A 22,074-nucleotide genomic window follows, 5' to 3' on the forward strand; every position below is an offset into this window, starting at 1 on the left:
CAATACCTTTAAAAAATATTCATTATAATGAATAAAAAAATAATGTTTTCAGGAAAATATCATGAAGTTCAGCGAATTCAAAAATTAGTGAACTAATATCACAACGAGAACAGCTTATACAAGGAGATGAATCAGATGAGACTGAATTAAATAATTAAGATTGGTGTCGAGAAAATCTATCATACTGTTATGATACCAATTACCAATTAACATATAAATTAATCGAAAGGAATTTCGTTCCATCCGGGTGTCCCTTGACACCTCTAAAGTTTTTTTATTAATATATTACAAAATTATATACGATTTCTACATAAACTTCCTTTAACCCCTAGATGGGGCAGAAGGCGTCCACAGTTAGTCTCCATTGCGCTCTTGAGCCTCCTATTTCACCTCGCTCCAGGTCTTTGTGGCTCTCTTTGCCTCTTCTCCAACTACCACGCCAGGTTTGCTTGGGAGGGAATAGCTTTCCTAGCATGCACCAATCAAGCACCTGGGGAAATGATTGAAATCTCTTCGGAGTGTATTACCACTTACGTCACTTGATCTGCTGGCTATTCGGGGTCCTTCAAGAACAGAGTATTAAATATGGCCGACAACACACCCGCGAACGTCTGCCTTTTGCGTGTTGTTCCTACGAGAATTTAAGTGCGTGCTCCTATTTCACCATGCCTCGTACTGATAGAGGACAAATCTTTGTTTTTAATTATTTTATTATTTATTAATTACTTAAGATGTCATCAGGAACATTTGGTGATTAAAAAGAGTGGCGGAGAGTTTATTTCTCTTCCGTTCTACGCCCTTGATTTGAGAACTGGCAGTATATGTAAAATTAGAAGCATTAAATGTATATTTCTTTTCAGACGTTCATAAGTGTACATTGTGTTAACTATATGATAAATGATTTTTTACTTTGACTTTGAAAAATCTACATTCCTGTCGAAGTAACATTATGATCAAACTAGCGTAAATTTTTGCAACGTAACCGATCTAAGTTTTCCGATAAACCAATCAATTATCCACTGAGTCAGCCAACGGGCTCGTTTAGTGAATATCCAGTCATTACGAGGAAAATTGTCTCCCATGGCGGATCTGATACAGGCGTGGCAGACTAATGAAGTGTAAGGATGGGGCTCCATGCCCTCTTTTGCGTTTAGCGGAATCAGTTGGTTATAGACCTCTTTTATTTAAGCCAAATGACATTCCTGTCAGCTGTCATTGTATTCACAGAGCATAAATTAACAATGTCATTGTCAAATCAGTTTAAAGGGGCATATAATTGGCCGGTCTCTCATCTCGTATTTGAGCGTGGTTGACATATAAGCCCACCCTAAGCAATGACAAGAAAAAAGATGGAAAAGTGCTGGCTCATAACTTTAACAATTGAAAAGTTTAGTTAACTTACACTTTATTAGCTTGAAAAGCTTTTGCTGAATCTATTAAACTATATAACAATACTAGGGGCTCTTTTATAGTACAAATAAAGTGATATGTATAAAACATGGCATTAGCGCGTTCTGGAGTAAAATATAAATGTAAAGAATTATTGAATTATGAAAGATTTCGGAATATTGATTTTTATACGTCTGACACTTGACACAATACTGTCATAGATTAGTTGAATCGACAATGACGTAACTAGTAAATAATGTCTTTGCCTGTTAATTAATAAAATAATGTTTTTGAAAGGTAAAAATAAATAAATAATAATAATGTCGTCTGTTGGTAACCAAATATAATGTATGTATTTGAATAATTTAAGATTTTAAATAAAACATTTAAAGTTTGTTTACGTGTTTATGTTCCGCCATAGGGTATAATGTGACGCCATCTTGTCTAGAGAAACGGAGGGTCCTTGAAATTATAGATATATTTTAAAGGCCAATAACGTAATTTAAAATAACAATTTGTAGTTTCTATAGTCACTAAAAAAAAATTTTCTACGCCTAATGTGAGGCAGTTAAGCACCAATGTACAACTGAATGGAGTAGAGTTGGACCCTGTTGAGTCAACTGTTTTTCTTGGCATTACTGTTGACGCCAAACTACAGTGGGGCCCACACATTAACAAATTGTCTGGAAGGCTCAGTTCAGCTGCTTATGCTGTAAGGAAAATTAGACAAATTACTGATGTGGATACTGCCAGAATTGTTTATTTCAGTTATTTTCATAGCTTGATGACGTACGGCATTCTCCTTTGGGGAAACTGTGCGGATATTAATACAATCTTCTTATTACAAAAAAGGGCTGTCCGCGCTATATATAAGTTAGGTCCTAGAGTTTCTCTCCGAGAGAAATTCAAAGAGATAAACATTCTGACTGTAACTTCACAATATATTTTTGAAAATTTACTTTATGTTTACAAAAACGAACCGGATTTTGTCAAATTGTCTGATCTTCACTCCCGAAATACTAGGAACAAAAATAATTTAACAGTTCATGCTACTCGCCTTCATAGAATAAGCAACTCGTTCATGGGTCAATGTATACGCTTTTACAATAAACTTCCTATGGATGTTCGTAAACTTCCCCTTAAGAAATTTAAATTTTTTATTAAATCAAAATTATTAACTAAAGGATATTACAGGATATCCGATTATTTAAATGATAGAAACGCCTGGGATTGAGCTGCTCGCTTATACAGCTATCGCTTGTGTTTTTGTAAGCTGTCTTTCACTTCTTTTTTTTTTTTTTTGCATGTTGTACATATTTACAATCTGACATGTCTTGTGCTTTTGCATATGCATTTTATTTTATTCTATTGACATGTTTGTGCTTAGTGCATATTCATTTTTTTACATTTTTTTTTTTTTCTATATTACTGACATGTTTTGTGCTTAGTGCATATTCATTTTTTCTTTTTCTACAATACTGACATGTTTTGTGCTTTTGCATACAATATTTTACACTTTGACATGCCAAGTGAATAATGATTATATTTCGATTATATTTTTCAATTTCATTATTTTTTCCTTGCTTTAAGGTACACCTTAAAAATACATTTTGTATCCATTGTAAGTGTAAACATTATGCGGGTATATCATAAACTCTTTTGCTTGATTTATAATTTGATACATTTTAGTCTATAGTTATTTTGGGCTGGCGATCTGAGTGAGTTGTTGCCCCACATATTTTTATGGTGCCACTGGCGGTATTGTTGTGTACCGGGTTGTGCAGCTCCCTTAAAAATGGTTGAGCTGCATGAGCTATTCGGGGCATGCTAGCCGTCTGCTGGCACAGGCTTGCTCAGATCGATCTGGTTCTTTCTTCCAAAGACCAGTCCAGTAAATACTCTGCATTTGTTTACACCAATTTATTAATTTATTATTGTATTATCTGGACTATAAAAGAGACTAAGACCCCCGAGTTTGTTTCGACATTTCTTCTCAGGGCAGTCAGTTAGGAAATGTCGACTTCATCTAGTTTAGGATGACATTGTAAAAGTGATTTATATAGTCCTACTTGCAAGAATAAACTATTTCATTTCTAATAATCTGAAGTTTTTATTTATTTTAAACTCAGACGGCTCATTGGTCTAGTGGTTAGTAGCCCTGACTGCGAATCCATGGGTCCCGGGTTCGATCCCCGGCTGAGACAAACATCGATGTGATGAGCATTTGGTGTTGTGCTTAGGTCTTGGGTGTTTAAATATGTATTTATATGTCTATCTATCTATAATATGTATGTATATCAGTTGCCTAGTACCCATAACACAAGCTTCACCAGCTTAACATGGGACTAGGTCAATTGGTGTGAATTGTCCAATAATAAAAAACTGCCGTCCGTAGATTTTTGCAAGAGTTATATTTCTGTAAATTTACATAAAACCATAATGTAAAACTTTTCTCAGGAAATACACAACAACCCGTTTGATATATTATCGCGTTCATACAGAGTGACACGGCGAAGGACTTTAATATTAAGGAGAAATATTTATTGTTTAGCAACATTTAGTTTCTATTTATAGAGAGATGCCTAAATACGTCTGTTGTACATTGTGGTTTTTTGCTATTATTATTTTCTTTTTTCCTACATTATCTTAATATATATAAATTACGTGTCACGTTGTTTGTCCGCTATGGACTCCCTTATCTACTTAACCGATTTCAATCAAATTTGCATTTGATCTAACTTAAAAGATAGGATAGCTTACATCTTAATTTATACCCGCAATATTGTTTTATTGCAAATTTTTTGTTACTTACAGTCACAATTCTAACAGATGGTGCTGTGTTGAAAGTACCAACGTTTCACATAAGCTACAATTTGATGGCATAACCACCAAAGAAGCATGGTGTTCTCCAACCGGTTCCCTTGAATAGTTTACTACTATTTAATATAACAAAAACCTTAGCCTCAGCAACGCGTGGCGCGGTCTGCTAGTTATGTATATGTTAACGTAAAATTGTAAACACCGTTAGATTGTAATCTATCTCGCGAGATTATAAACTGTCGAAAGATTGTGAACCTCAGCGTACTGCTGACAATTTAACGTATTATTATTCGGTGTACTACACTAACTTAGTTATCATTCAAACTTCTTTGGTCAATTGCAGATAAATTTTACTTCCCAACAATTTCATATAACTACCGAATAATAATACGTTAAATTGTAAGCAGTTCGTTGAGGTTCACAATCTTTCGACAGTTTACAATCTCGCAAGATAGATTACAATCTAACGGTTTTTACAATTTTACGGTGACATATATGTATATATTCGCGGATTGGCGGACAAAGAGTCCCCTTCGGGAGTTGTGTGCTAGAGTTTGCATGGATCACATTTTCACACGTGGATATCCTTTCTATATCATATTTTCATATCTAATTATCCTCCTTGTTGCATTTGTGTTTAAGAACAAAAATCAAACAAATGTACCTAATGGTATTTAAACATTATTTTACACAATAAAATACGGTAAAAAGCGAAGGCTGATCACCTATTAAAATTAGAGGTTTACAATAATTTACCAAATCCGGCTAATAAATAAATAAATAAAAAATTATAATAATATTAATTTACCAAAAACATTAAAAGATCTTCCGGCTAGAATTTAAAAATCGACTTATTGTACTACTTTTGGAAAAAAATATTGTTCTATAAATGCGTGCAACATTATATTTAAAATTAATTTAATAACGTGAGCAGTGTTTGGCCTAGTAGCTTCAGCGTGCGACTCTCATGCCTGAGGACGTAGGTTCGGCCCCGGCTGTGCACCAATGGACTTCCTATGTGCACAATGCACATTTAACTACCGTTGAAGGAAGCGGATTGTCTTCGACCCGAAAAGTCGCCGGCTTGTGTTAGGCACTGGAGGCTGATCGCCTACTTGCCTATTAGATTCAAAAAATTATCATGAACAGATTCAGGAATCTGAGGCCAAGACCTAAAGAGGTTATAGTTCCACTGATTAATTTTTGTATTTAATTTAATAACCTCTGATACAAATAATATAAGAATTGGATATAATGACTCATAATGTAACTTCTATAGTCGTATTTTTAATTAGACGAAGTCAACTGACGTTTACGGTGTTGTCAGTTTTTAATAAAATAAAAACAGTGTTGTGACAAAGTGAATGATTGAAAAAACTCCTGAATTAATGATCGGTGATGGCACTAGTCACCACCCCGCGCTTTGTAATAAGCCGTCAAAAAACTGATTGTAGTTACATACTACTAGTACCTAACTTATATCAGAGCACTTTTATACAATTTCAAAATAGAAATAATATTATTTTATAGTTTGAAATGATTAACAATTCACACTCATTGTTCATTCATCTGATTGAACAAGAACTGAACGTATCACTATTACTTTAAATATGGCAACATTATTTTACAAAGTGACATTAGCTACTTTCAGTTGGCTTCGTCTAATTAAAAATACGACTATATGTAAAATTCCTTTTAAGACAAATTTGCACGCCATTATATTAGAATATGCAAACTTTAGATTCTACCACCATAATATTTGTGTACCATATTCTTACAAATAAATTATTATTATAAATGTAAAACCAATGTTTTCTGTTCAATGATGCGTTCAGGATGTCCCTCGTAGGGCGTTGGCAACGTTTGGTTGTGGGGTGGACCTTTGAGGCGCGTGCCAGGATCCCCTAACAGCTTGCTGGTAATGTCGGGAAGGATTGCCCTTTCTTGGGTCATTACAATGGACTGGTTGTGTTTTTAATTTTATGACTTTAAATCTAATACAATATTTAGGATAATATTTTAACTAACACCAACTATATGCCGCTATTCCATCTGATGTTGGAGATTTTTAAAGAAGTTTTAGGCGCATGAGGGTAAATTTTTTACGGATGAAACGCAACAATAATATAAGCGTCACGAAGATGTGCAGCGTTTTTGTCGAAGAAAAGGGAGAGAGTGAGAAGGGCGAATAATAGAAATTCTATTTTTAAAATTATTATTTATTAAATATTAGTATTTTATATTTTAAGCAAAATAATTTATTGAAATGTCACATGACGAATTATAAATTAAATTGCCACGTATTTTTATAATCGATGAAATAAATAAAAATAATATAATTTGTATTAATTTTCGATAGGTACTTTTAATATTTTCATCACAATTAAATTCATTAAATTCCTAACATAGGTATCTTCCTTTTTCCCTCTCTCTTAGTCTCGGAAATCTAAAATTTTAGATTTGTATTAATAAGAACAAGACTTAAAAATTAGTTTGCCTAAGAATTTTCACTTCTGACATGTGTACTTTGTACTTTTTTATTATAGATTTCTTAATATCCCCTTGCGGTATATTATCATCCGACTCTTGCGGTACCTTATTTTACAGATATATTTTGGTAAATCTCCTAATATAATATATTTCTTTTCCCATTCCTATATATTCATAGGCCAGTGGGGGCCCGTCTCTCGCCTACGCTCTTGTCACAGTGACGTTACTGAAGACGTCAAAAATAAATGTCAAAAGTCTGACTTCCGTGCGTCAAAAATGTATTTGTTTTTGACATATATGGGACTAGCGTCTCATTACTCTACCTAAGTCGCGTGTCAGAATGTTACCCTAAAGTCAAAAATCATCTATTCATATAGGTAACTCAATGTACACTTATGAACGTCAAAAAAGATATATGAAATGCTTCTAATTTTACATTTACTGCCAGTTCTCAAGGGCGTAGAACGGAAGAGAAGAACTGGCAATAAACTCTCCGCCACTCCTTTTAATCGTGAAGTTTTTTGTTTTACACAACGTTTGTGAGGAGCTGCAACCATTACACCATGTTCCACATGACATCTTAAGTAATTAATAATAATAAAATAAATTAAAAACGACGATATGTCCTCTATCAGCAGGAGGCATGGTGAAATAGAAGCACGCACGCGCCCCGGCCGGTATCAATAGTTTTATCTATACGTAATTAGCACTTACTAAAGCTAATTACATGACTAAGAAGTAAGAACTAGAAGAGCAAATTAACTGTTCAATAAAGACTGACTTACAGCTCTTTTTAAGGCACTTGTACCCCCTCCTTGTTGGGTTCCACAGCTGCCAGAGGTATTTTTGATACGACTTATGGGCTTTCAATGAGCCCCAAAGGACGGCAACACAAGCCCCTCAGTGTTCTAGATGTCTATGGGGAGCACTAGCACTTTATTGAAAGCGACCAGCCTACTTTTATACCTCCAGTCCCGTAAAAATCTAAAGACCTACGTGCCTAAAGAAAAATCAATGACATATAGAGAAATTTAAAAGACTAACTAAATCAGTATGCAAACACGGCGGAATTTGGTTTATGTAATTACTGAAATATAATATATAATAATGTTAATTATGTGTACTCAAATAAAGAAACTACAATTTAATTTAAAACGTTTGAAATATTAAGATGTTTTAGTTCGGTTCTAAGTTGATTAATATGATTAGTAAATTAAAAAAACTCGGTTTTATTAGGCATAGATTTATTCAGTAAAATTCTATATAATATATACATATATATTTAAATATGGCTGCAATTTATCAGACAATTGTGCAGACAATTTTTAAATACGAATATTTTATATGACATATTTTTAATGAAGAACATAATTATATATTTTTTCTACAGATAAATTTAAGTATTATATAGACACAGAGTACAAATCGTTTTAATATTTATAATCTACAACAGTATTACATATTCTAAATACAGATAAAAATTATTAGACAAATGCTGAAAGTATAAAATATTAACTAAAGATAGATTAGGTTTATACATTTTTATAACAATTATGCAAATAAATTACACACACAAAGCTATACAATAATACAAATACACAATTTATACAAATTCGGTACCAGAGATTATAAAACGAGCTTCACCCCGCGAGGGCTTAACCCCAAGAAAATGGCGGATGCAGTACGCATGCGTACACAACGAGTCAATACTAACACATTTTACATTTCAAGAAAGATACTACAATACCATAAACATTTACACTGAACAGAGTAAAAAAGAACGATAATCGATTTGTATAATCTGTATTTATCGATTATCTGTACTTTTTACGCGGGATCTTTCTTGACACAATCACTGCCACACACGATTCTTGATGTTGAGTTTGCAACGCGTTTGTTAGTATGTCCAGACATAGCAGTAGTTTGTACGTACTGCTGTGACAGGACAATATATCAGACACGTGCTTTTGAGGTGGTGTCGTTTCCCGTTTGAGGCAGCGTGGACGACCGCCGCGCCCCGCTTTCTCCCGCATGCGCAGTCCTCCACCCCCTCAATAGAAAACACCCTCAATCAGCTATCGATCTGGCAAAAATGTTAGGATATTCCTCTATTTAGGGGTTTTATCTGTCAAGATGAGGTAATGACCTCGATACCATGGATATTTTCGGCTCTGTTTTTTTTAAACCAACGCCCACTTCAGCCATAAACAATAATATAGACTAAAGGAGTTTTTACTAACAATACGAATTATTTAAAATTCCTGAACACAGATACCTAGAATTATTGGTTTTAAACGAATACACGACACTATTGATCTTGATTCGTTAAATTTATGAAGTTTTTACTTAGCACAAATAATTATTATTATACAAAACGAATAATAAATGCCTAGACAGTAGAAACTTGGGCGTACAATTATTTGTTTTAAACGAATACACGAAAATATTGATTATTCGTTCAATTTTATACCCGTAATGTATTTAAATATTAATTAAGTGTAAAACAATATTTATATTTTATGAATAACCTGCAATATAATTTATAATTGAAGTACGAGCCTCCCTCGAGGTGAATGAACTCTCTGTAGCGCGATCCAGGATCCCCGTTCCATTTTTAAAGTTTTATATCAATTGTCAATAATATAAATGTCTATGGTTGTTTCTTGCTATTTTACTTTTAATAATGAATCGTTTATTAGCAAAGCGGTTTTCATATAAATTAGAAAAAAACCCCACATACAGCCATATTAAAGTAGTCGTATTAATTATCATGTCAATAATAACAGTTAATTATAATTGTTGTCAAAATTTATGGTACGTAACGCTATAAAGGCACATTGCTATTTCTCTAGAGGTTATGGAATTATTTTGACGTAAAATATAACAGTAGTCGAAATACTGTATTTATACATTATTTGTTAATTGCAAAATGAAAAACGACAGTAAATATTTTCTATTTTCAGTGTTATTGTCGCTTTAATATGTGATTAACACCGATTTTTCTGAATTATATATACAAAGCATTCAATGTGATCAACAGAAGTATATACATATATAAACGTTATCAATTACTTTTCTCTAGAGGTTATGGAACTATTTTGACGTAAATGGATATGTCAAGGACTGACCAAGTCAAAATACTTTATTTTTACATTATTTGACTTATATTTAAAACTTCTATTGCATATTTTATTTATTAATTAATATACAAAAAAACCTTAATATATCCAAGTTCCAGAGTAATTTTCGCTTTAATATTGCGTTTAGATAAAAATGTATTGCGATCAGATTGAATAACGATTTTTCTCAATAAATTTATCTTTAATTCCATCACACTTAAGCTACTAATAATAATAACTAAAAATTCATTCATAGCAAACTAGCAAACTCGGCGAACTCCGTTTCGCCACCAGATGGCTTCGTTTTATGTAACATTTCGTTTGGTGATCCCGCTTTTCTGATGAAATTTTTCCTGAATTTTCTTTGCTATAAACCTCACCGCCTCGGAGCCCGAGACGTTTCCAACGAATGCAAAACCGTGGACATCGGTTCGTGCGTTCTGGAGTTATAGCGTCAGGAAGGAAAACCCGACTTATTTTTATATAGTAGATTAGAACAAATTTTGGTCCCTGTGTACCTTTAACGCTGGCTATTCCTCGCTGTATTGCGATACTTATTCGTTAAGGAAAGCACCAGCTCTGGTTACTACTATCTACCAGGCACCTTCAATTTTTTCATATTACATCTACAAAGCATTTAATAGTTGACCTATAAGCATTTATTGTTCAGAAAAACCGCTACTTTTGATGGAAAAAATAAGTGAAAGTATTGGCACAGATTACTCGAATCGATTTGATCTGCTTTTAATTTGAAATCTATTGTTAGCGGAAGATGCCATTGCACTGTCTAGTAATTCATTGACGATACAAGTGCCTTAAAAGAATTCGTTTTTTATAGAAAACAAGCTGACAGGGCAAACGTCGTTTTGCCATGTATATCATTTATAATAAAAAGGGGTTGATCGTAGAGGGGTGAAAGTTAGGGGTTGTATGTATTTTTTAATGTTGTATCATAAAAAAAATGAAAACAGAAAAAAAATTAGATATTTTTTTCTGTTTATTTATCCTCCGAAACGGCTCGACAGATTCTCATGAAATTTTGTGTGCATATTCAGTAAGTCTGACAGTCGGACAACATCTAGTTTTCATCCCCCTAATATTTTTTTATATTTAAATAAAAATATTTAGGGGTGGACTGCCCCACTGTGAAAAATAGATGTTGTCCGATTCTCAGACTGCACACAAAATTTCATGAGAATCTGTCGAACCGTTTCGGAGGAGTTTAACTACAAACACCGCGACACGAGAATTTTATATATAAGATTATGCGATCGATTGGCTACGAGTAACATTTAGAATCGCGAACTATGATATCTCTCTATTTAGTTGGTAGATCATCTGAGCCAAGCCAGAAAGGAAACATCTGGAACGGACTGTCATCGGATATCAAGACGGAATACAAAATACCATCCGTATCACCTGGACGTCCGTCGTTCGACAACTGAGCGTTTCTTAAGACAATATTTGCCGCCCACTATAATGTCGAATTGAAGCCCACTGAAGTATTCCCGAACCAATTCGACTTAAAGTCCTTCAAGAAAATAGTGTACCAATTATTAATAGGCAGTTAACGCACTCGCAAACCCTCTGGCATAGAGTGTCCCATGAGCGTGGTATCACATAACATCAGGTGAGCCTCCTGCCCGTTTGCCCCCTGTAATAATAGATCCGAGTTGAGATTCAATTTCATTTCGTTTTCCAAAAATATTGAATTGAACCAGAGTACTCCGCCAAGTCTTGACGCTTTCTATAAGTACCAATTATTAATAGGCAGTTCACGCACTCGCAAGCCCTCTGGCATAGAGTGTCCATGGTATAGCCTCCTGCCTACCCCCTGTAGTAAAAAAACCCTTGGATCCGAGTATATTCAATGTTTCATTTCGTTTTCCAAAAATATTGAATTGGACAGGAATTGTACTTAACTAAGTGTAGACGCTTAGGGTAACATTATTATTTTGACATACGGAAGAACAACTTAGTTTACCTCTCCGTCTCATTCTAATCTTACCTTAAGACATGCCGGTTTCCTCACCATGGTTAATCAGGTATTGGTTGTGTTTATAGACAGAACTGATTGGCACATATGCGGCATTGACTGCACCTCCCAGTGTTTACACGCTCAAATAAAAACTTTTTCTTAAATTAAATAGCAATTTTAGATTTAAATTTTGAAGTCTGGCAATCCAGAGCTTATAAATTCACTACGCATACGTTGTGCAAACAGCTGCCAGTTCAGTTCCAAAACATTATATCGCTGACTTCAAGAATAGATGCTTTTTTCCATAATATTCACATACAAAAAACATTGTTTATGTTAAAATGCTATTTGGGGGCCGTTCAAATATTAAGCAAGCAGATTTACTTCGATTCCCCCCCCCCTCTCCTCCCTCTTGTCAGCAAAATTAAGCAAAGCTCTCAAAAATAATAGTATACATAAACGTATTAATTTTTTGTAGGAATCCTTGAAAATGTATTTCGTTTTCAAGCTTAGACAATGTGTGGATAATAAATATAAATAAATAATTTTGACGTACTCACCAAAAAAGAAAATCAAGGACTCCCCCCCCCCCTCTCTACGCTTACGTAATACTTGAACGGCACGTTATTAAACTAATTATTATTATTATATTGTAGCACACACTAAGGTAGGCATGAAGTCATATATCATTTACATTTATGTCTTATCTGTGGACATCTGCCACGGAGGGGTTGCTAGTTGCTACAATAGATTCTTATAAGATAAATTGAGGATGGCTACACTGATTTATTGCTTAACCCAGCTTAGGACTGTAGTCTACGCTCGAAAATTATTTGTAAAAAGTTTTATTTACGTAGAAAGAAATATTTTTTTTTTAATTTACTAATAATTATTATATTGTTGTTCAGATTTCATTGTCCAAATGCTGTTGACACGTCTTACGTGGTTTTTTATACTTTAACAGTTGAAGGTACGATACACCAACACAAGAATAATATTATGTATGTGTGAATAGGTGTAAGGAGTATTTAAGATATTATAACAATAAATCTGATTTGAATATTGCGATGTCCTCTCACTTCCTTTCAAAGTGGCAAAGACTCATAATTTTGTCTAACGCGCCAAAAGAAGTATAACTTCAATAAAGATTATGGAGATGGACAGATACTGAGATGCAAACTTGATAAATAGAGCAATCACTCTGTGGCTGTATACTCTATTGTATACCTAATAGAATGGGACAAGAAGACTGGGGCGCCCAAAAACACTATGAAATCAGCCTAACTTTGGAGCCATACTGGACAAAGATAAAACTCTTTGGAGAGAGCTGAGAGTGGGCTATGCTAGAAGGCACACCGAATTTAGAGATATTTTATACCAACGATATGGTAAAAATGCAATTCGGAAATAAAAAGCTTTTTTGTTTATTTACTTTATAATGATTATATTTCCATTCTCGGCGTCACATTTCTGCATCTATTCTATTCATTCAGTCTGGCATGCGTTGCAGATTTTCTGTCCAATTACGCCGGTTTTCCATGTTTTCTTCCGTTATAACCGTAATTGCTCACAGAAAAATTTACAGTCGCGGCCCGAACACACGGCCTCTGGAAACCTATATTTAATAAAAAGAACCAATGGCGTTTACAACATTTTAGGTCTGGGCCTCATATTCAAACTCAAAATAACTTAATTCATATAGGTAGCTAAGTACAGTTATGAACGTCAACAGAAAATGTTAAATTGATTCTAAATTTACATTTACGCAAATCAAGGGCGTAGAGCGGGTGAGAAGAACTGGCAAGAAACTCTCCGCCACTCTTTTTAATCTCCAAGTTTTGAGTCATACAAATTGTAGGAACTGTAGCAAATCAATCATTTAAATAATCGTCAAATTTATAAAAAGCTTTATTTATTAATTTACGTTTAACGAGAGCTTTGAATTCATTCTTCTACTTCAAATTGAGCAGTGTTGGCCTAGTAGCTTCAGCTTGCGATTCTTATCTTACCTCAGGTCGTAGCTTCGATCCCCGGTTGTGCACCAATGGACTTTCATTCTATGTGCGCATTTAACATTTGCTCGAACGGTGAAGGAAAATATCGTGAGTAAATCGTTTTGTCTAATAGACGAAAAAAGTGTTTCGTGTATCAGGCACAGGAGGCTGATCACCTACTTGCCTATTAGATTGAAAAATGATGATGAAACAGATACAGAAATCTGAGACCTAAGAAGTTTGTATCGCCAATGAATTATTGTATTTAATTATTCACTTGAAATTCTCAATAAATTTGTATTATAACTTCATTAAATTGTGACTTTAAAACTTTACATAAGTCCATGAAAATTGTTCAAACAAAGTTTAAAATTTATTTTAGTATTAGATAATCGATTCAAAATACATCACATAATAAGAAAGTTAGAACTGTCATTTATTCACTTCTTGCTTGATGTATCATTCACAAATAATAATACGCCATAGCTGATGGTCGTTAAAATTGAAAGTTATTCTTACTTGGAATAATCAAAATACCTCACGATATTTTATTTACAACTCTCTGGAACTAAGCACAAATTATATAATTAGTATTGGGATACATAATACAGCTAGAACATTGCTACATACGTCATAGTTAAGAGAACTCGTACTGAAGAATCGTTTTTGCGGCATATTAAATTTCCTAACGCACGGGCCTCTGCAGGTCTAGAAAAAGAGGGTTGTGCGGGGGGAATAATGCTTAGAGCGCGGAGCACGCAACGGATTGATTCAAATTTCAAAGATCGCGCCTTTCGGCATTACAAACGGCTATTTGCCATTCGGCGCGGGCGACAGTCGGCATATTGTTTCAAACTTCAGTTTGTTTATTTAAAATAAACGGAAACCAACCGCAATAGTACGCGAAGTCGAATAACCTGTAACACTAATTCTTATTTTGTTAACAAAATGGACACCTCAAAGAAAGAATTTGAAAAAAAGAGGAAAACATTTGGTACAAAAAGTATTTTTAATAAAATCTACAACTGATATAGAGGGCAAAATTTTCTTTTCCATTTAAAAGTATAAAACCTTCTTTGTTACCAACCTAAATGTAGTAATTAAGTAGGTGTTATTAGTCAAAAACTTTTCTGACATCAGCTTAGGCTCACATTTTTCAGCGCTTCTCCGTTATGAAAAGCTTATTATTCAAAAAGGTACAGGTGCGATCTGGTAATTTTTTCTTCTTGAGAACAGATTACGAAATATGATTCATATCTCAAACTTTTTTATTTCCTGCTTTAAAGGTTTTATTCTATCACCAAATAGTTTAATATTAAAACCTACGTTAATATTATCAAAATTGTTTATTAAAAAGGCGTAATTACATGTATGTATAACAATTAATTTATTTAATTCATAATATCAAGATTTAAATTACCCATAGACACAAAAGCTTGCTAAATTATTACATTATTTCTTCCCGCCATAAGTTGTCGCCATTATATTTTAAGTACCTAACTGTCATTCTATTAAAGCCGCGCCTACACAATTCGCATCCAGGGACGCTCGCAAGTTATTGGAGGCGTGTGTGTCATCTAATGTGATTAAATATTTGCAATAGAAATTGAGTCTTGCAAATAAACAACTTCATTACATAATGTACGTATTTACAGGGTATAAAATAACGACCTAGTACTTATTAATCTCCATTGAACTTTCTAGTTACTATATAGGTATTATCTCAGTATTTTAACCGAATTTTGTCTATAAATGACTAAGGGACCATTTCACAAATTAAACAGTAAAAGTTATCGTAGAAAAGTAAAGATAGATTGCTTAACTTATATCAAAGTGCCATATTTTGAAAATAAAAACAGTAAAGACTACAATTTCATTTTTACTAAAATCACTGCGATGTTAGATGTCCCTTTCGGTGTGCAATAATTAATCTTTGTTATTAGGGTCTATGGTCATTGGTATAAATTATTGTCAAAAAAAAACAATTGTCATTTCTCATTAATATTCACAATTAAAAACAAAAGGATTTAACGGAAAAAGACAGTTTAAATAATTTTTAATAGATTATGGTAAAATTTAAAGAAACAATTTATTAATATGAATGTGTTTTATTGGATGTAAGATATATGTTTTATGATAGAAATCTTACAACAAATAGGGACAACATTCTTTTTTCTAAATTGTTTATGGTTTTCGAACGCTCTATTCTAGCTTTTTTCTTGTTTTTCAATTGTTTTTATTTGAATAGAAAGCGTCTTGACGCGGATTATTCGCTGTCGCCGCGCTTATTGAAGCGTGATATTGTGTAATTTGTGGCTGCTGTGATTTAGTGCTAAAATGATGGTGTATTCTAGCGGTGCGCTTGGAGGCTTGGAGATGGTGGACGGAGAATTGGCAGCTCATGTGCTGAGCGCACAGGCTGCTGCCCATGCTGCGGCTACGGCTGCTGCTCATCAGCAGCAACAACAGATCGCTGTTCAACAAATAAGTAAGTTATCCTTACTTTGAGTCCTTAAAAATAAAAGTTTACTCTCTCCACAGTCTTCAAATTGGCATTTAGAGATAACAAATTTTGGTTTTTTAAGCATAGATTTCAAATCATTTATCTTTCCATTATACTGATTGGAGCATAGAGACTGCATTAATAATTAATTGTAATATTTATGGTTTATTATAAATATATAACACATAGCTGTTAAATTTAAATTAATTTGCATGTTTTTGTATCAAAGGGCTAACTGACTATCAAAACTTATCCATACACATCTGTTTCCTTTGTGGAGTTTATTTTTATCTATTAAAATCTATGTAATCATTAATTGGGTAAGTTATGTTAGTATACAGAAATATTAGTACTGTATAATATACAATCAATAGTGCTTTTATCCATACTTGTTTATTGAAGATTTAACTTAATCAGAACACCATAAGTCATAAATTTCTTTAACATCCCTGGATGGAATGTTGTGACAAGGACTAACTTCCTTGGAGAACATTGAAAGTGTATCATATGTCTATCACATTTAGATAGATTTTTCTATAACATAGTCTTGAATCAATTATCTTCTAATATTCATTTGGTTGTTAATTACTAATTAATGTATATCACATTGCATTAAGATTTTTGTGTAATTTATTGTACACTTCTAATACGGAAATTATTATTGAACATTAGCAAAATTTTGCAACTGTCATAGGAATGTGAAATAAAATAGAACTTAACAAGTATTTTATATAATTTTTAATTTAAAAATGTCTTTTACAACTGTTTCTGTAAATGCAGGAACTGAAAGTTAGTCAAATTTAAAGAATATGGTTTACTGGATATTCTGTCCTGGTTACAATTCCCAGAAAACTATCTCTTCAGCTTTCATGACACAAGCTGTGAAAGCCCTTTAGTTAGTTAGGTATTAAACTATAGGTCTACCAGAATCTGATGGCAAAAAAAAAGTTTAAAAATTAGCGATTTTCATATGGCAATAAAAGAAAAATTTAATCTGTCAACTGAAATTTCAAAGAATTGTTTTTGGTTTGGTTTCAAATTTCCTTTAAAAAGTGATGAAAATGTCGAAGAAACCTCTTCGATCGCAAGCAAGACATATTGTTTTCAATGTTTATCAAAAAACACTTGATCAACAAGATGCAGAACATACACAATCATCTATATTGAGCCATGTGCAAGAGTTGACTGGTTAGTAGGAATGACACGTCTTGATACTTTGGTTTATGGGATTTTTCGTATGTATTATATTATGTACTTATACTAAACTTTGGTTTATTTCAGGGGTTTCTTATACTACAAATAAACTTGGATAGTTTTGATTTAGAATTGATAAGAAACAAGAAAAATGAGTTTTACACTGTTTCTTTCTCTCAAATAGGGATCGATTGATGGCGAAAATCTTGTGAACATGTAATAAAAATTGAAAATCAGTTCATAGAACAAGATCGGTTAATTGAGATGCAGGAGGAAAGGTTTATCATAAATACTGCGTTGAAGACTTTTTTATGGATGTGCAGTATTTAGAACCATTTTCAAGTTCTTTATTAATTAATAAACTCATGAACAGAGTAATTGGAGTTTTCATCTAAATTTCAAACCCCACATTCGCCACATTTTCGAAAATTATCCTTGATCATTGGATAAATTTTTATATTTGCATGTACCACACACAATCAGCCGCTATAAGGAAAAAAAAGTATCAAAACGTTTTACTCCAATTTCCCCAGTATTGCTAGCGTCAATTTCTTTTTTCCCTTTTTGCCATCAGATCCTGGTAGACCTATACATTCTTGGAAGTAGAATATGATCTTTTGTGTTGAAATTTGGGCTCTACCAGGTTTTATTGCAAGTTTCATTCACTGATACTTAAAATTCCAATCAAATAGTTTTATTTCTTTGCAATAAGGTGTATTTTTCAATGTTTATAAAAACAGCTACAGCCAGTTCAGGTACTCTTCTGTTCTTTGTCTTGAAAACTCTTAGTAAATAAAAACATCGAAGCATTAATCTTTCTGTTGATAATGTATTATTATAGGTCCTTATTAGATAATATTGCATTACCTATATGAATTAATTATATTTTGACATGTAAAAGAGTAAATCCCCATTAACATATCCTCTAAAAAGTTCTTATTTGCATAAAGTATGGTCAATCTTTAATCAATAAATCTCAAATTATATGGCGCTACATGAACCGGAAACAGAATGTATGTTGTACCAATTGTTCTATAAAAATTAAAATTCTTTGCACTTATCTTACTAAGGTGTAAAAATAACACTGCATTCTTCCATCTTCAGAAAACTCGCCGTCGTCGGGCCGGTCAACACCTGTCGCTACAAACACTGGTACCACATCACCGTCGCCGAGTAAACTGTTTGTTGGAGGTCTCAGCTGGCAGACCAGCTCTGAGAAGCTCAGGGAATACTTTGCTATGTTTGGAGCTGTCACAGATGTTCTCATCATGAAAGATCCTGTCACTCAGGTAAGTTTTGACAGATTACTTGATAGATTTCATTGTTATTTTTGGTTTTGAGCAGGAAAACTATTTGACCTTTTAGTAAATATCTATAGAGTACTGGGACTGAGTAATTTGACAGTTATGCAAATTTTTTTGACCATAGAATTTATGTCAATATATAAATTTCAGATTTTGTTGTGACTTTTAATTTTGCCTGTCACACGTTATTATCTCTATTGGTCTATTAAAAGGCTTTTAAATGGTACAAAATTGCTGATGTTATGTGAAATTTAAGTATTTTTAACTCTTTATAATTTGAATTGACCATAATGTTTAGTTGTAACCGTAATGTAATTTTGCTTCTCAAAATCATTTTTTTTTAAATCACACATGAAGTTCAGATTAAAGGTTCTCCTTTTGATGGATTTTTTCAAAGTTGACCTGCTCAAAACTTTATGCCTTAAAATAAAGACAAAAAAATTTTAACTTAATTTTTTTAGATAAGTTAAATGAGAATTGAACATTGTAACTCTTTTTAATATTAGTCTACGATTAATAAGGTTTAAGTTTAATTTATAATAACTATTTGTTTAAGCTAGGTCTTATAATCCGAAGAATCACCGTCAAAAATGTTGTGACAGTGTCTCTATGATAAATAAATAAAACCGTTACCATATTAAATAACAAAACTCTCTTTTCTTTTAGTTTAATATTAAGTTTAAATTAAATAACTTTTTTTTTGTAATAAAACTGAGTTATGATCAGACTACATTATATACTCTGGGATTATAAAGCAGTGTTAGTTTAGAGGTTAAGTACGACTTTCTACCTTGAGGTAGTGGGTTCGGTGCAGGCAACTAGTGGATTTTTCTACAGCATTAATAATACTTAATAAAAAGACCTGTGGTGATTACAACCTTTACGGTCTGATTTTTTGTATCTGTTTTGTGATAATTTTTCTAATAGGCATCCAACACCCTGAAGTTAGCTTTAGTTATCATTTTAGTTCTTGAATTTATACTTCTTTTGGCGCGTTAGGGAAAAATTATGAGAGTTAATTTTTTCTATTGTTAGTGTCGTTTTTTCTACAACTACAAATAAAATGTTTGAAAAGATTTTTGTCTTGTTAAGCGAAAGAAGTATAACTTCTAATGCGTGTACACTGTACATAAGTACATAAGTTTTTTTTTACATTAAAAACCTTAGGTGTTTTTAGATACTCGACGATATCGTAAATCACTGCGACACTGTCACCAAAATGTACAAATGAAATTAAATATTTTTTTCAAATAACAGTTTGTTATATCAAGATGGCGTCCGAAACGCGGTCAGTGTATATTGAATGGGGGATATAGGGTGCGTGGTTGTATCATAAACCAAACTTGATTAAAATTTTTTGTAAGATTATGTATTTTACCTGGAATTTTTGATTTAAATCTGATGATGATCAGTGATGCCAACTTCTACACAAAGTTTTCCCTAAGGGAGCGTTCAAGTATTACGTCACGCAATTTTTGGAGATTATTGACCCCCCTCCCCATGTAACGCGCCGTAACGTTTTTCTGTACCCAAGTAAAGTAAAACGTTTCGTGACCACCTAGTGACTCTTTATACCTAAAAGTTACCATTATGTGGTGTAATGTACTGGAAAGTCGAAAATAATATTAATAATAACGCGAATTCAATCCTCGCCCCGCATCGTAACGTTTTATAAAAAGACCCTCTCCCCCCCAAATTCGTTACGTACGTTAACGCTCCCTTAGGACAGCTTAGTTTTTTATAAATAAATGAAATATAATAAAAGTTTTGTTTATGATACAGTAGAGACATAGTTGGGCTATCAGATACGGATTAACACTGGCATGCTAGACTCACTAACGTCGAACATAGACTAAAACTATCTCTTTCTTCCGGTAATCCGTTAGTACCCCGTCTTTAGTTGGTATTTCTGTAATACGTCCACTATTTTTTAACATTTTAGTAGATTTTTAGGTTTACACATACAGTGTAAACTCTTTATAACGTCATTCGCTATATTGTAGGCAGGCCATACACAGTGTGTAACTTAAGTAATATATGACTTATGTGTAATGTAGGGCCATACACACTACGGTAGTTGTCACTCGAAAGAATCGATTTTCGATCTTGCGCCGGTCGCTTGCGTCTATTCCCACACACATTCCGGTCTACCTTCGCAGGCATACCTGCACAGGTGGACCTCTCCAGTAGACCGTAGTGTGTATGGCCTTATCACACAAAAGTCATATATTACTTAAGTCTTTATAACGCAATCAAAAATTGCGTTAAAAATTAATTAATTAATTGTCTTATGGCAACTGAAGCGATCCAACCTCAAATTAATTAATTAATTCGTACAGCAATTCTCTATAACGAAGGAATACTATCATATTTAGACATCAACAACATATTTAAGTGTAATTGTTTTTATAATTACAAAACTCAACTATTGAGGTGCCGAATTCTCTAAGATAGACAGCCGTCTCGCCTTTGTTATTGTTAATTGCATTAACACGTGTCCCATTATTCTTAGATTACATTGCCTATAGTATTTATTTATTTACACTTAATTACCTTCATCAAAACATGCACATAACAAAAATGAAAAAACATATTACAAAAGTTATAAGGCAACGGGCGGCATAGTATTGTCTTTTATTGACATAACTTCAATCCGGTAAAAAAGTATTTTCTTTAAATTACATTGCCTGTCATAGCAAAACACAAAGGCAAAGTTAACAGAATATGTGTTTAGAATAATTTACCTATTTGGTTATTTTTTCTCTTTTCTTCGTATAATGAAAATTCTCTTTAACAAAAAATCTGTAAAGTCGGTTTACTGACGATAGTTGAACGTGACAACATCATAAGAAAATACTGATGGAATGGTTGCATTTTTAAAAAGAAAATGTTAATTTTATTTGTTTGATAGATATTTTGTATGGATATAGAGAAGGAGGTAAATGGAAATCACAAATGAATTGATCAAGTAATATTTATTTGCACGAATAAATACACATAATAATATAACATACAATACAAATAATGTCAATTGTTCAACGAACGAACGCTGCCGAACGCGGAGGCCGATTGTGCCTCTTTGTCGCTCGTTTCGCGCTCTCGCTTGCATTTCAAGCCTTAAATGGAACGCCTCAGAGCGAGGTAACGCCGCATGTTTTTTCGTGCGTGCAGCCGGCTCCATCGAATTATAAGACGTTGTCACGTCAAAAAAGGTTCGGTCCCTTGAAATTCGTTTTAAAGAGTTTACACTGTATATACACAAGACATTGACACTGGAGTTTGT

The 22,074-nt window shown here is 33.2% G+C and overlaps 1 protein-coding gene and 1 long non-coding RNA gene across 3 annotated transcripts in view; one reads left to right on the forward strand and one right to left on the reverse strand.

The window, feature by feature from the left end:
• The window catches only part of LOC125058320 (RNA-binding protein Musashi homolog Rbp6), a 117,167-nt gene that overhangs the window by 91,831 nt on the left and 3,262 nt on the right, over window positions 1–22,074 (forward strand). Inside the window, exons 1-3 of one of the 2 annotated variants that reach the window (XM_047662385.1) lie at window positions 15,868–15,907; window positions 16,145–16,278; window positions 18,592–18,776. In XM_047662385.1, the coding sequence (XP_047518341.1) occupies window positions 15,888–15,907; window positions 16,145–16,278; window positions 18,592–18,776 (339 nt within the window). In that variant the 5' untranslated portion in view covers window positions 15,868–15,887. Of the gene's footprint in view, window positions 1–15,867; window positions 15,908–16,144; window positions 16,279–18,591; window positions 18,777–22,074 lie in introns of those variants that run through there. The other variant, XM_047662384.1, reaches the window with a different exon arrangement.
• LOC125058321 lies at window positions 15,879–18,665 on the reverse strand. The gene is made up of 2 exons (XR_007118376.1): window positions 18,554–18,665; window positions 15,879–16,263 (listed from the first exon to the last, which is right to left on the reverse strand). It is a non-coding gene; the product is annotated as an uncharacterized LOC125058321 (long non-coding RNA).

This window comes from Pieris napi, chromosome 18, assembly GCF_905475465.1.
Source record: "Pieris napi chromosome 18, ilPieNapi1.2, whole genome shotgun sequence".
Lineage (NCBI taxonomy): Eukaryota > Metazoa > Arthropoda > Insecta > Lepidoptera > Pieridae > Pieris > Pieris napi.